General features: G+C 45.6%; 1 protein-coding gene across 2 annotated transcripts in view; it reads right to left on the reverse strand.

Moving 5' to 3' along the window:
* CSGALNACT1 (chondroitin sulfate N-acetylgalactosaminyltransferase 1) overlaps positions 1 to 14,334 on the reverse strand; it is a 170,930-nt gene that overhangs the window by 13,882 nt on the left and 142,714 nt on the right. For both annotated transcript variants that reach the window (XM_060136441.1, XM_060136443.1), the window contains one exon: positions 13,407 to 13,508. In XM_060136441.1, coding sequence (XP_059992424.1) covers positions 13,407 to 13,508 — 102 coding nt within the window. The remainder of the gene's footprint in view (positions 1 to 13,406; positions 13,509 to 14,334) is intronic.

Here is a 14,334-nt window from a genome sequence, read left to right on the forward strand (position 1 = left end):
CTATCCCCAGACACGCTTACACCTGGATCCCTTCCCCACCCGAAGGTAAAACAGCCGAGCACCGTAAGGAAATGACACTTGGATTCAGAAGATGGGGACGTTTGGGACCTGGCTCCCCTGTGGATTAACACTGTGATCTAGGCAAGCCCACTAATCTCCTGGAGCCTCGGCTGCCTCATCTGCAAAACAGAAATAACGACACCTTCCTTAACTGCTCTCAGGGTGATCAGCGTGGTAAGTGACGCTAAGAGTATAACGCGCACCAGGGGAGCATCAGCCAGTCTGTTACCAGCACAGGCCTGAGGGAATGGAGTCCAGGTGCTTCTTCACCTGGCTGCTCTCTCCCAGAACCTTCTGAGATGCGGCACATCTTGAGCAAAAATTCCAGGAATTCATCTAGTACCTAGTGGGACAGGGACTGTCTTCTCCCAGAGACCCACTCTGGGTCCTACTGGACTCCCAACTCCACTTGTACAGGCCTGGCATCTGGCCAGCCCCTCTCCCGCGACACACCCTTCCTGTCCTGATGGCTTCCTCGCCCGCAGCTCAGAGTCCTCCCCCCACCCAGCCTATCCCATCTCCCGATTCTCTCTAATCCTGATGCCTCAAAAGAGGTTCAAAACCCATCTCCATTGTTTAAAGTCTGTAACTATCTCGGGTAAAGGTCACCACAAATACAGTCATAAACTTTTCAACTGTATCTGGTAGTTTAATCGGTGGAACTAGTTCTGCTACCCCTTCCTTGACTTGTCACCTCCTTTCAGACCTGGCAGTGAGCTTGGGTTTTTTATCCTGGGAATCTGGGCCCAAGTTTGTCTGAGTCTGAGGCCAAACATGCTTTTCAGATTAAGGCAGAAGGCCTGGTGCCTGGAGGAGAACTGGAGTGTAAGCCAGGAGCCCAGGTCCAGGGCCTGGAGCTGCCCAGCCCCATTGGGTACCCAGTGGATGCTGGTGACTAACCGTGTCCACAGACGAATGACTGCAATCCAGCACTGCCTCTCATTATTTGGGGCAGTCACTTCACTCCTCTGGCCTCAGTTTCCTTGCTGCAAAGCCTCATGGTACAGACCTCAGGCCCTTTACATGCTAAGGTTCTGCTGTTGGATGATTCAGCCCAGCACTGCTCTACCCGGTTCTACTCTTTCAGAACTCCGTTTTGACTCTTCTCTCTGGGTAGGCGGGCCCCAGTTCCTATTTTCTGTGAGTCGCCTGGGGGTTATGCCCCAGCATTCCCTGGTAGGGACAGCGCTGCCCCCTTGTCCGCAAAGAAGACATCCAGGTGGAGTGAGACCCTCGCAGCATCTCTGCATCCCCTGGAGGTTTCTACAGCCCACTTCCCCCTGCCCTACTTGATCAGTTCTCAGGAAAGTTCTACCCTTGGGAGATGCCTGGGTTTTCACCTGTTCATCTTAGCTAGCCTCACAGAACTTGTCCACTGTGCAGTGGGCTGGCTTTCTCTCACAGCTGTAGCAGGTCTCTTTTCTCAACTGTCTCACAGTTCATACTCTGTGAGACCACAGGGACTAACTTCCAGGGCAGGGAGGGCTTACGTGCCCAAGCACCAAATCCTTGTTCACGTGTATCTGACTCATGACCCAGGTGGCTCCTCCCAGAGGTTTCCCAGGGTCTATCATTAGAGATTGCAAATAGAAAAATGCTTCACATTTGAACGATGGCAAGAAACTTTCTCCAAGAGTAGGGGAAGGCAGGTCCTTAATTCACTGTGTTAAAGACCAGCAAGATTTTTGTCCCAAACAGCTTACAGTCCATTTGTGTTGACATATCAAATATTTACACACAAATAGTATATTTGCTATTTACTGTGTAGAATATCAAACATTTACACAAAGTGGAGTCGTGTTTAATACTTACATAAGAATACAGGCAGCATTAGAAGCTGAACTAACAGCATCGAAGGCATGACCAGCCAGGGGGCTGAGTGAGTGGTCGGGAGGCAGCAGAGGGCTACAGGTCCAGGGAGAGTAGTGACTGGGGGAACACACGTACCCCACACAGAGCTTTGTCTCATTTGTTCTGTCCCCCAATGCCCCAAGCCCTGGCCTGAACTCTGCTGATGGACTGCTCTTCTCTGCCCTGCTGCAGTGGGTGGAGGTGGGAGAAAGGGAGGGGAGGAGAGGGGGAGGGGAGGGGGGAGGGGAGGGGAGGAAGAGGGAAGAAAGGGGCGGGGGAGGGGTGGGGGAGGGGAGGGCAGGGAAGGGAGCTTGCCTGTTGGTCACCGTCCCTGGGAAAGGGGGCTGGGACAGCTCACCGTCCTAGTGCTTGAGATGACCTTGAGGTAGAATTTATTTTAAAGTCTTAGAACATCAGCCTCCATGCTTCAGTGTGTGGTCTGTAGAGGAAGAGCTCTCGGGGAACGGGTGCCAGGTCCATGGCCGGATGCACACGCAATCTGCCTCCTCTTTGTCCAACCTCCCAACGAGGATGAGATAAGCCATGTTACACCCACGGCACCACCCAACCTGACTGTGCACTTTAAACCCACTCTCCAGCGCGTCCACAGGCCGGACGCAAAGCCCCAGGACACAGTTCCTGCCACTTGCTGTCCACACAGCGGCCCCTCTGCCCCACGGGCCCCGGCCGTCTCTGCTTCCCACGCCCCACAGAACCCTGGCTTCCCATCCACCCTGATCAACGCCGGCCGGCAGGGGACATGAGGGACCTGGACAAGACTGCACACCGAGTCCCTGCTGGCCTGGGAAGCCCCATCGGCTGGTCCTGGGCCCTGGAGAGGCGCAGGGTAACTCTGTCACCATCCGTGGTTCCCAGTGGGGCGGCCAGGTCACTGTGCTCAGTTACACGTCTGTCTGCAGGTGGATATCGGTGCTGCCCTCTTCCTGATCACTCAGCCCAGCACCCCCTATAATTAACCAGGACCCCTCCTTCTCCTCTCTTGCCATCAGGAAGGACCTCTGATAATTGACACGTGATCTCTGCTGAGAAAGAGGGCTAAGCGGGAGACACCAGAAACCAAATCAGAACAACTTCCCTCCCCTCTTCTCCAGAATGGCGAGATGAACACACTGCGAAGCACCTGGGCTGGGAGTGGGACGCCCCCTCCCATCTCGGACACATCAGCACCAGCTCCGGAGCACAGGGTGCACGGGATGAAGGGACAGCAGCTTCTGCAGGATAACCAGGCCCCCGACCTTCCCGCAGAGGGACTTGCTCGCTGGGCCCAAGCGTCCTGCCCAGCAGCACGTAGCATACTAAGAGGCTGTGCAGAAGCAAGGACACATTTCAACACAGAACACTGACTGGCCCGTGGGGTCGTGGGTTTGGGAATGTGCATGACACGACCACAGGGCCACAACCCCAGATGCAGGCCGCAGAGCTACACGGGCAGGGGCCCTGTTTAGTTCTCTGTTCATCCCCATCCCCTCCGCAGCGACCAGCCGGAAGATGGGCACCAAGAGCATGGACGCACTGGGGCCTCCTGTGTCAGCTCAGTGGTCTCTCCCTGGAATCCACCTCCTCCCCTGACTCCAGTGAAGATCCCACCCAATCCTCATGGCCCACATCGAGTGTCACTGCCTTTCACCCTCCTGTGAAACAAGGTGCCCTCTCTGGGCCCCCAGGCGTTTGGGCCAGTTCCGCCTCCGTTCTCCTGGGCCCAGTGCATTCTCGTGCCCTGTGCACTGGACCACCTGGTCTGTCCTCTAAACCCTGGAGGACAGGGACTGCTTTATTTTCTTATCTCTGTCTTCAGAGATTATCAGCACTGTGCGGTAAGTGGCGCCCACGGGGACACAGTGCAGCTCAATAAACACTGGGTGAATCAAGAGACGAGTCAATGTAAAACACAGAGTGTGTCTCAGACCTGTCACTGTGGGAGATGCTGCCCCAAGACACCACCTCATCCCCTCAGGTGGGCACCGGAGAGGCCCTCACACATCCTAAGCCCACCTCCCCCATCAGAAAGAGGCTCCAGCCAACACGTTCCCAAGGACAGGCACAAACAAAGCTTTTAAGAAGATGACAAATATGTAAGTAACAGAAAAAAAGAGAGCTGAAGAAAATAAAATGCAATTTGGTTTGAAATATTTAATTTAGCCATACAAAGAAATGAAATATTTAGCGGCATGTCTAGAGTAATGGCCTCATGAGGAATGGGCTTTTTCATGGTAGAATGTGGGCATTATACTCTCTACTATGTAATTTCCTGTTATGAATCAGAGTCTGCAGTTCCAAATGGCCCCAGGATTACTTATAATTATTTCTTCTCTTTTCTTCTTGAATTGTATTATCAACTGATGAAACTCGTGAGTCTCTCATTCAATTCCTTTCTTTTATATCATAAGTCTGATGCACTGGGTCTCCTCCAGGTTGTATGTAGTCATGCTGACAGAGGTTAAAATGACCTGAGGCAGCCACTGTTTCAACCGGAGATTTAATTTCTCTAATTGACATGCATTTCCCAGAACTGCTGCCTTAAAAATGATAAAAGATCTTGCTGTCTAATGTGATTTACTCTAATACAAATTTCTTCCCACCCCTGCAAGGAAATTCTCTTAATGTGACACTTCCCACAAGAGCCCTTCATAAAAAAGAAGAAAAAACCTTTAAAAATTTACATAGAAATATTATATTTGATGTATAACTTAAAAATTTAAATCTAACAGCCCTGAATATTGACATTTCTTATGAGTTCTATTTACTAAAGCGATCTGAATGCGGTAAGTAATTTAAGGCTAAATATATTCTCAGCCAATTGTTCACAGTAGGCATTTTAAACAATTTAGAGTTTTCTAGTTTCTGAGCTTATATACAAGCCTGCTTATACAATTGTTTTAGCAGTTTCTTTTGAAAATATAAATAAAATTGACAAACCTTTAGCTTATTATCTAGAAAAATAAGAGAGATGACTCAAATTAATAAAATTATAAACAAAAAAAGGAGACATTACAACTGATACCACAGAAATCCCAAATATTGTAAGAGACAACTATGAAAAATTACATGCTGACAAATTAGATAACTTAGTAAAAATGGATAAATTCCTAGAAACACTCAAGACTGAATCATGAAGTAATAGAAAATCTGAACAGACAAATAATGAACAAGGAGATGAAAACCTCCCAACAAATAAAAGCCCAGGGTTAGATAGCTTTACAGATGAATTCTACCAAACATTTAAAGAAGTAATTCCAATCCTTCTCAAATTCTTCCAAAATATTGAAGAGGAAGGAACACTTCCAAACTCATTTTATGAGGCTAGCATTACCCTGATACCAAAGTCAAACAAAAACACAACAAGAAAAGAAAATTACAGGCCAATATCCCTGAACATAATGCAAAATCTTCAACAGAATACTAGCAAATTGAATTCAAGAGTTCATTAAAATGATCATAGGCCATGATCAAGCGAGATCTATCCCTGGGATGCAAGGATGGTTCAACATCTGCAAATTTTAAAATGTTATACATCACATTAACAGAATGATGAATAAAAATCATATTATTATTTCAATAGATGCAGAAAAAATTCAAACAAAATTCAAACATCCTCTTATGATAGAAACTCTCAACAAATTAGGAATAGAAGGAATGTACCTAAACATAATAAAGGCCATATATTATAAGTCCACAGCTAACATCATACTCAACGGTAAAAATTTAAAAGCTTTCCTTCTAAGATCAGGAACAAGACAAGGATGTCCACTCTCACCACTTTTATACAGTACAGTATTGGAAGTCCTAGCCAGATCAATTAAGCAACTAAAGGAAATAAAATGCATCCAAATTGGAAAGGAAGAAGTAAAACTGTCACTATTTGCAGATGGCATGATACTATCTATAGAAAACCCTAATGACTTCCCAGAAAAACCATTTTAACTAATAAATGAATTCAGTAAAGTTTCAGGGAACAAAATAACATATAAAAAAATCAGTTGTGTGTCTATCAATACAGATTTATAGTTACTGCTTTATGAAGTTATCTTTTTACTTTTACATCAGATAAGAAAAAAGCATAAGCAAGAAATACATTTATACTGTGTCTCATATTTCCCTATGTAGTAACTTTTACTGGCCCTCTGTATTTCTTCACATGGATTTGAGTTTGTGTCCAGTGTCCTTTCATGTCAGCCTCAAGGACTCCTTTCATTATTTCTTGTGGGGTAGGTTTACTAGTGATAAAGTCTTTCAGTTCTTAACTGAGGAGGTCTTAATTTTTCTTTCAATTTTGATGGATGGTTTTGCTGAATATTGAATTCTTGGTTGCCAGTACTTTACTTTCAGCACTTTGAATATGCCACCCCACTTTCCATCTCATTAAGGATCCCATGGACCTGATGAGTTGCTTCACTCTTGCTGCTTATGTAATAGGGAAGAACAAATCTGACTCCATATTGGATCTGTTTCTTTTACTTTCTTTGTATACTGCTTTTGCTAGAAATTAAATACGTTGGCTATAGCCTGAAATATACAGGGTAGCCCATTCTCAAGGCTCTGACCTTTAAAGGTATAACTCTTTTCCATTCATATAGAGATAAAAAGTTGCAGAACAGAGAACAACATTTGTCTTGTTGGAGGTTTACAGGAACAACATTACCTGACCTACCTGACCTAGATGGACAGCTGCAAGAACGAAGGATTCCAGCACCAAGAAGTTTTCAACAACTAACCACACCCCCTCCCCTTTTAGTATAAAAGGAACCTGAATTCTAACTCAGGAAAGATGGTTCTTTAGGACTCTAGTCCACCATCTTCCAGGTCTGCTGGCTTTCCAAATGAAGTCGTTATTCCTTCCTTGCCCCAACAATTTGTCTCTTGATTTACTGGCCTGTTGTGCAGTAAGCAGTACGAGCTTGGACTCAGTAACACAGATCCTTTCTCTCTTTGTTTTTCAACCATTTGACTCTGATATGTCTAATGTGCATTTCTTTGAGTTTTCCTGTTTGGAGTTTTTGAGCTTCTTGGATGTGTAGATTAATGTTTTCATCAAATACAGGGAGTCTGGGGCCATTATTTCTTCAGATATTTTTTCCTGCCGCTTTCTCTCCTATCCTGGCACTCCCATTGTGTCTATGTTGGCATGCTTGACGGTATCCTGCAGGTCTCTGAGGTTTTCTATTACTTCATTCTTTTTTATTTTTGTTTCTCAAACTATATCATATATCAATTGACCTATTTTAAAGTTCACTGATTCTTTCTTCTGCCTGTTCAAACCTGATGTTGAGGCCCCACAGTGAATTTTAAATATTGTACTTTTCAACTCCAGACTTTCTATTTGGTTCTTTTTGTAACTGATCTCTCTATATTTGGTGAGACATGGTTCTCATACTTTTCTTTGTGTTTTAAACATGGTCTCTTTTAACTCTTTGAACATATTTAATACAGTTGACAATGTCTTTGTCTAGTAAGTACAACACCTGTGCTTCCTCAGGAACAATTTCTAATGATTGATTTTGTTCTCTGTGCATGAGCCATATTTTCTTGTTTCTTTGCATGCCTCATAATTTTTTGTTTAAAGCTAAACTTTTTTTTTTTTTTTTTTTTGGTACGCGGGCCTCTCACTGCTGTGGCCTCTCCCGTTGCGGAGCACAGGCTCTGGACGTGCAGGCTCAGCGGCCATGGCTCACGGGCCCAGCCGCTCCACGGCATGTGGGATCTTCCCAGACCGGGGCACGAACCTGTGTCCCCTGCATCGGCAGGGAGACTCTCAACCACTGCGCCACCAGGGAAGCCCTAAAGCTAAACATTTTAAATAATGTAATGTGGCAGCCCTGGAAATCAGAATCTCCACCCCCCTCAGGGTTTTGCTATTGTTGCTGTTTGTTGTTTGTTTGTTTAGTGACTTTCCTGAACTAATTCTGTAAAGTGTACTCTTGTGTGTGACCACTTAGTGGTAAGCAAATGATTAAGCAGGGATTTCCTTAAATGTCTGGAACCAACAAGTCTCCCAGTCTTTGCCAGGGGACTCTGTGTGCATGGTGGGGACTCTGTGAGTATGGTGGGGCATGTCATCAACACACAACCAATCAGGTAACAACTTACCTGAGCCTTTACTTCCTTCTTGCACAGAGCCTCAAGATCAGTCAGAGGTAAAAAGTAAGGGCCTGCTCAGGTCTTTCCTAAGTATAAGCACAGCCTCTGGATCCCCAGGAATGTGCTGGAGCTTTCAAAGCCCCTTTGGAGATCTCACTCCTCAGATTCACCTTCTGAGCTTTTTGGTTAGTCTACTGTTTGCCCCAACTCTTGTCTACACCTCAGGCAGCCACAAAGGTAAAGACTTCCTATAATTGTTTTTTGTCAAATACCCCTGGATAAAAGGTTCCACGGGGAGGCCTCTGAGTCAGGTCAAATGAAGACAACCTAGTGAGCAGGGTCTGCCCGGCTGTGATTCTTATGCGCTGCTGGTCCTCAAGGCTACTGAAGAGCTGGGGGCGGAGGTGAAATGGGGCAAGTCAAAGTTCACAAAGCTCCCTGTTCACACCAAACTTCAGTCATTTGGATAAACACTTTCCAGACTGTTGCAAGCTTTAATTTCCATAGTTCTTAAAAAAGTTGATTCTGAGAATTTTTAGTAATTTTCTCACTGTTTTTATGGAGGAGAATTTTGCAAGCTCTTTATTCCACCATTTTCACTGATATCACCTTTTTTTAACTGTTGCATTATATTCCATTGTATGAACTTAATATCATTTAATTTTTTCCATAATATATTTTCCCCCAATGTTTCACTTGGAAAAAATTTAAACCTTTAGAAGTGTTGTAAGCATAGTAAAGTACCCATATACCATCATCCAGATTCACCAAGTGTTAAAGTTTTGCCATATTTCCCCCCTCCCTCCCTCCCTTTCTTCCCTCCTCTGAACCATTTGAAGTTACAGACATCACGGCAACTTCACTTTCAAAGATAAGTACTCCCCAAGAACCAGGACACTCTCCTTTATAACATTATAACAATGTAATAATGACACTCAAGAAATTTAACACTGTCACAATACTATAATCTATGTGCCATGTTTGAATCCCCCAAAGAACAACTTGGAATACCTAAAAATACAGGCACATCTCCACAAAGAGCTGGTCACCAAGCAGAGTCATGCTTAGCCCCTTCTCTGGCAGATGCCCAGTGAGATGGCCACAGGCCTAGGTGCTGCCTTCACCTATGAGGTGCTTCCCGGGATCCAAGACTCTTTATCTTCTAGGAAGGAATTCATTGTGTAGCTTTTTTCATTTTAGCAGATGAGATTCTTATCTAAAACGTCCTTGTTTATGAAAAAATATTAAAACAAAGCAACAATTCTCAAATTTCAGACAACTTTCCCCCCAATTTTCTTTTGGGATGTTCTGATAAAATGTTCCTGAGGGTACACATCAAGCAAATACCTTCAAAGAGGCATGAAATGTGGACAACACCATGGCAACAGGGCATTTTCCTGACAACACACACACACACAAAACCCTCTCTCAGACACATACTCACAGGACAGGGCAGTATCTCAGTTCTAGTGCTTCAATGTCAGAGGTGATTCTACTGAAAGATGCCTTTGTGTCCTGACGAGTGGACAAAGATGAAGATACCATGCAGTAAATTATAACTCATGCAAATCCACCAACCAGTATGAATTTTTTAAAATTTCCTAATACACAGCTCCAAGCAAATGTCCACCTAGGCCAGAATTCCTCAAAATGTGGGCCATGGACCACCCACATCAGCATCACAGGTTGAGCTCATTCTCAGTGTTGGTTCCCAGGCTTCATCTCAGGCCTAATGACTCCGACTTTCTGGGGCTGGATCTCAGGAATCTGTATTTTAAAAAGCACCCCAGGTTATTCAAAGTACATTTATATTTGAGAACCACTGAGCTAGGGTGTAATCTGAGATTAACTGAAGCTTAGTATGAAAAACTCTGTGGAATAAAAATCAGATATTGAAAACTGATTTGTACTGTTATCTATGTCAGTGGCTTCTAAATATTTTGACCACAACCCTTACCCTTTCAAAAGAATATATTATAAATCATGACACAGCGCACGCACACACGTGCACACACACACACACACACACACACACTCTGAAATTAAAGTTTCATGAAACAATATTTATCTTTAATACTTGCGATGTATTCTGATAATCTTCTATTCTATTTTGATTTTTTGAAAACACTGCACCTAACCCACTAAATCAATTTCACAACCCTCTAATGAATCACAAACTGTAGTTTGCAAAACACTGCTCTACAGCAATCAACTGAGATGTAAAGCTCGACAGAGTAAGCGTAAACCGAGAGACAGACACTGCATGCTAGTCACTAAACTGGGGTTTTTCAAGATATTCTTAAAATATATACATTAGCTACATTTAGAACAGTTTGATCACAATGCTGATAGCCAAATGAAATAAATTTCATTTAAACTGGTTTTAAATCTTATTATTCTCAATGAACAATGATCGGTTTTTGGAGTGAGAATTTGGTGCAATGTTAAGACTTGGAGTCCGGGAGTTACAGACGAGGTTCAGATCTGGCTGTGCCCCTGGGCAGGGGTGGCAGCCTGAGTAACAACCTCTCTAAGCCTCCATTTCTTCATCTAAGAAGTGGGGTTAATAACAGCTTCTATCTCATAAGGTTGCTGTGAATATTAAATGACATCACTCATGTTAATAACAATGGTTATTATATTATTCAAAGATAAGATGCATTTGAATAAAAGCTCTAGCATCTTAAGAGAATGATAAAAATGGTATTTAAATAAAGCTTCGTATATGCGTTTTATATAGATTACAATGTGTACAAATCTACTACACACCTGGCATTGTCCTTCTCCTGATGAATGAACACTGGACATTTTAAACCTGAGTGAGGCCCAGTGCCAAGAGCTGGAGTTTCAGAAGCATGCGACACAGTACTACTAAGCAGCGTATAATCTAGTGAGGACAGCAGAAAGAAACGTAAACAGGCAAGTCATATGCCAAGTGCCACAGGTAAGAGATGCTGAAGGGGTGTATGGTTACAGTTCAGGGAGGAGAGGACAGGTCAGGATGAGCTCCAGAGTAGGGACCTGGGTGCGGATGCACAGGTAGAGGGTCTGAGGAAATAGGAAGGAGGATGGAGGGAAGGCAAAACCTGAGAGAATAATGGGCGTGAAGACAAAGGGTAAACTGAGCCCCCATCTGGCTGTGGGGCAGTAAGTCATCAAAACAAAGTTAGAAGTAAGAGCCAGCTTGGGTACCAGGCTGGGACAGTGGGTGATGAGGAACTTCATCTGGACGGTGGGGCTGCAGGTGGCCGTGGGAAATCAGCTCAGGCTGGTGGCAGAGGGCAGGGCATTCCTAGAGCAACGCCCTGGAAGGGGCAGGACACACCCCACGGCATCAGCGACATCAACGCTGCAGTGTCGCCAGTGAACAGAAAGAGGAATCAACACGGAAAATGGCGCTGCAATGAATTCGCCGAAGCTTCTGCCGCACTGCTTTAAAGACTGACTCGGGCTCCAGACGACGTCCCCATCACGGGTAGCTTCACCTCTGGAAACTTTCCAAGCCACCCCTACCCCTCAAATGATTTTACTTTTCTCGTTCAGATTCATTCTTTGCTCACCACACAACCTTCTGATTGCGAATTCAGCTTGCCAGGTCATGTGATACGGCGGAGAATGCCTTGATAGAATCCTGGGCGCTCCGGTCACCAGAAAGGGTATTTCCTGTAACACTGTCTCAACTGGCCTTCCACTCGTCCATCAGACCCGAGGAAAGTTGGTTACACGTATCTATCAGACATCTGATCACCTTCTGATGTCCTCGGAAGGTGCCAGAGCCAACAGGACTGATATCTCAGTCCTGGCTGGGCTTTCGAATCACCTGGATCTCTACTTCAAAATATCCCGAAAGGAGGCAGCTGGCGGCAAACAAGGCCTCCCTCGGGCAGCCCCTGGGGGCGGGGGGGGGGGGGCGCCACTTTCCCAAACAATCGTTCTCAATCCTGGCTGCATGTCAGAATCATCTGGGAAACTTGAAAAAGATCCACAGGGGTGGCTACTTGCAGAGATGTTAAACCCTATCCACTGGGCAGAGGATGTGAATTCTAGTAACACACTCCTCACTCCTAAGCAGAGATGAAAAGGATATTGCAATGCATTGGAGTCGAGAGATTTCTATTTCACTTACATTTAGGATATTGAATTATTTTATTCCCTTTGATCTCCCTTCAACAGGTACCATAGCTTTAAGCTGGTACTAGTTTTAAACTCTTTTAACTCCTTATTGCTTTAGAACAGAGGTCAGCAAACTTTTTCTGTAAAGGACCAGACAGTAAAGGGTTCAGCTTTGCGAGTCACACTGTATCTGTCACAACTATTCAGCCCTGCAGCTGTAGCCCGAAAGCAGCCATAACTAATACAGAAACAGATGAGCACGCCTGCTAGCCAATAAAACTTTATTTACAAAAGTGTGGACAGAATTTGACCAGTGCACTGCTTCAGATGTTTGAATAATAATTAGCATTCTGATCCTGTGCTCGTAACACAAAATTGGTAATAAAGCCTGAAAATAAATACAAAAAGTGCACTCAGTCTCGGCATCTTATCCTTTGACTATCATCCTATTACCATTTACCAAAGACTCAAAACAGAGGGACTTGTTTATATTCAGACCATACGGACCTACTCAGACGACTTCTGCCCCCAGCACCTCTGACCACCCTCCAAGCTGCACCTATGGAGAAACCACCCACCTCGTCGTTCACCTGCAGCTTGTGAACGAGAGGGAGTGGGCAGTGCTGCCAGCTTCCTCACCAGTAGAAAATGCCACAGATACGTACTCATTAAATACATGCTTGTTCATTTCCTCTGGTAAGAAAAACCCCTCTCTTCTGCTTTTGAATACATTTAATCCTCCACGTAACTGATGAACGAGGTAAAAATCCAGAGCTCTCGGTCCAAAAGTGTTGGTTAAACAGCTTCTGTTAATCTAGGGTCCCTCCCCAGCATCACTGGCCCCTGATCTCTCAAAATGCAGAACGAGTGACAGTCAGAAGGGTGAGGCCATTTGCTAAGTGGATGAGAGCGAACCTTGACGAGCGGGGACTGAGAAGGAGCTCCCTGCATGGCTGTGCTCCCCAAGTCCACCCCTGCCACGTGCGGTCCCCAAACCTGCTGTGTCAGGCGGGGGCTGGAGGAGCCCTGCCCCCCACCCTGGGTGCTCCGGGCAGTTGTCTCCACTGTCCAAGTTGACACTCCTCACAATGAGGGCGGGTGTGAGGCAGGTGGTCCCCAGGAAGGAGGGCGCAGAACTCCCACCCCCGACACTACCACACGCAAAAGGCCAGCCCGTCACTCTCTCGGGTTGGGTCGCCCACAGTGAAAACGGCTTGCATGAGCTCAGGTATCTCCTCCCGCGTTAAGGTTCCAGACTCCCCACCGTGGCTCCACATCAGACTTACTTGGAAGTGTTTTCAAGTATTCCCTTGACCTCATTCATTTCTTCTTTTCCAAAGTAAACGACGGTGAGATGAACTCTCCCATCCTGCTGGATGCACATCTCCCTAGAAAACAAAACACGGATGTCTGGCCCTGTGTTCACAGCAACAGGCAAAGCTGAAACAAATACCTATTCTGTAAAGTGCAAAAGGGTCCAGGGAGGGAACTGGGCTGCCAGGAGAGCAGAGAGGGGACAGGACATTCTGGCTGGCTCTTGCTATCACCTGTATTCCTATTTCTCTTACCAAGAAAACCATGAAATTTAAACATGCAGATCTGGTCAATGAAAACTCAGATGCAAGAGGCCACAGGCTCAACCTGCCTCAGGTCCAGCCCATCAGGGCCTGGATCCAGTGTCTAGAATGGCCCTGGGTCTGTACCCTTCTCTGCCACAAGAAATCTACAAAGTACAGAAGACACAAAGCCCAATGTACAGATGAGAACACTGAAGTCCAGCGAGGGTGAGACTGGATTCCTCATCCTTGCCTTTTCTCGTGTGTGCGACACAAATAGTCTTAGAGACTGAACGAGCAAAGGTAAAAAGACATTTATTTGTTTAGAACCCTAGAAACCCTGGGGACACCCAGTGTCATGGCTGTGTGGAGGGGCAATGGTCCAAAAGCATAGCTGCTGTACCTCACCCTCCCTAGGCAGATTCCTTCACTGCTCCTCTCTGTGGCTGTTGGTCCCAGGCACCCGGCACACACACGCCAGGCTCCCGGCAGCCCTCCTGGGCGGGGCCAGGCCTACACCTGCCTTCCCCACCAAAGCATATCTGTTATTTGCCCGGGCCCTGTCCTCTGCTGAGGGTTTACTTCATATACATGTGTGTATCACGTGCGTAATGTGTGTTGATGTGTGTATATGGATGTATATGTAAATATATGTGTA

Source organism: Lagenorhynchus albirostris, chromosome 21 (genome assembly GCF_949774975.1).
Source record: "Lagenorhynchus albirostris chromosome 21, mLagAlb1.1, whole genome shotgun sequence".
Taxonomy (NCBI): Eukaryota; Metazoa; Chordata; class Mammalia; order Artiodactyla; family Delphinidae; genus Lagenorhynchus; species Lagenorhynchus albirostris.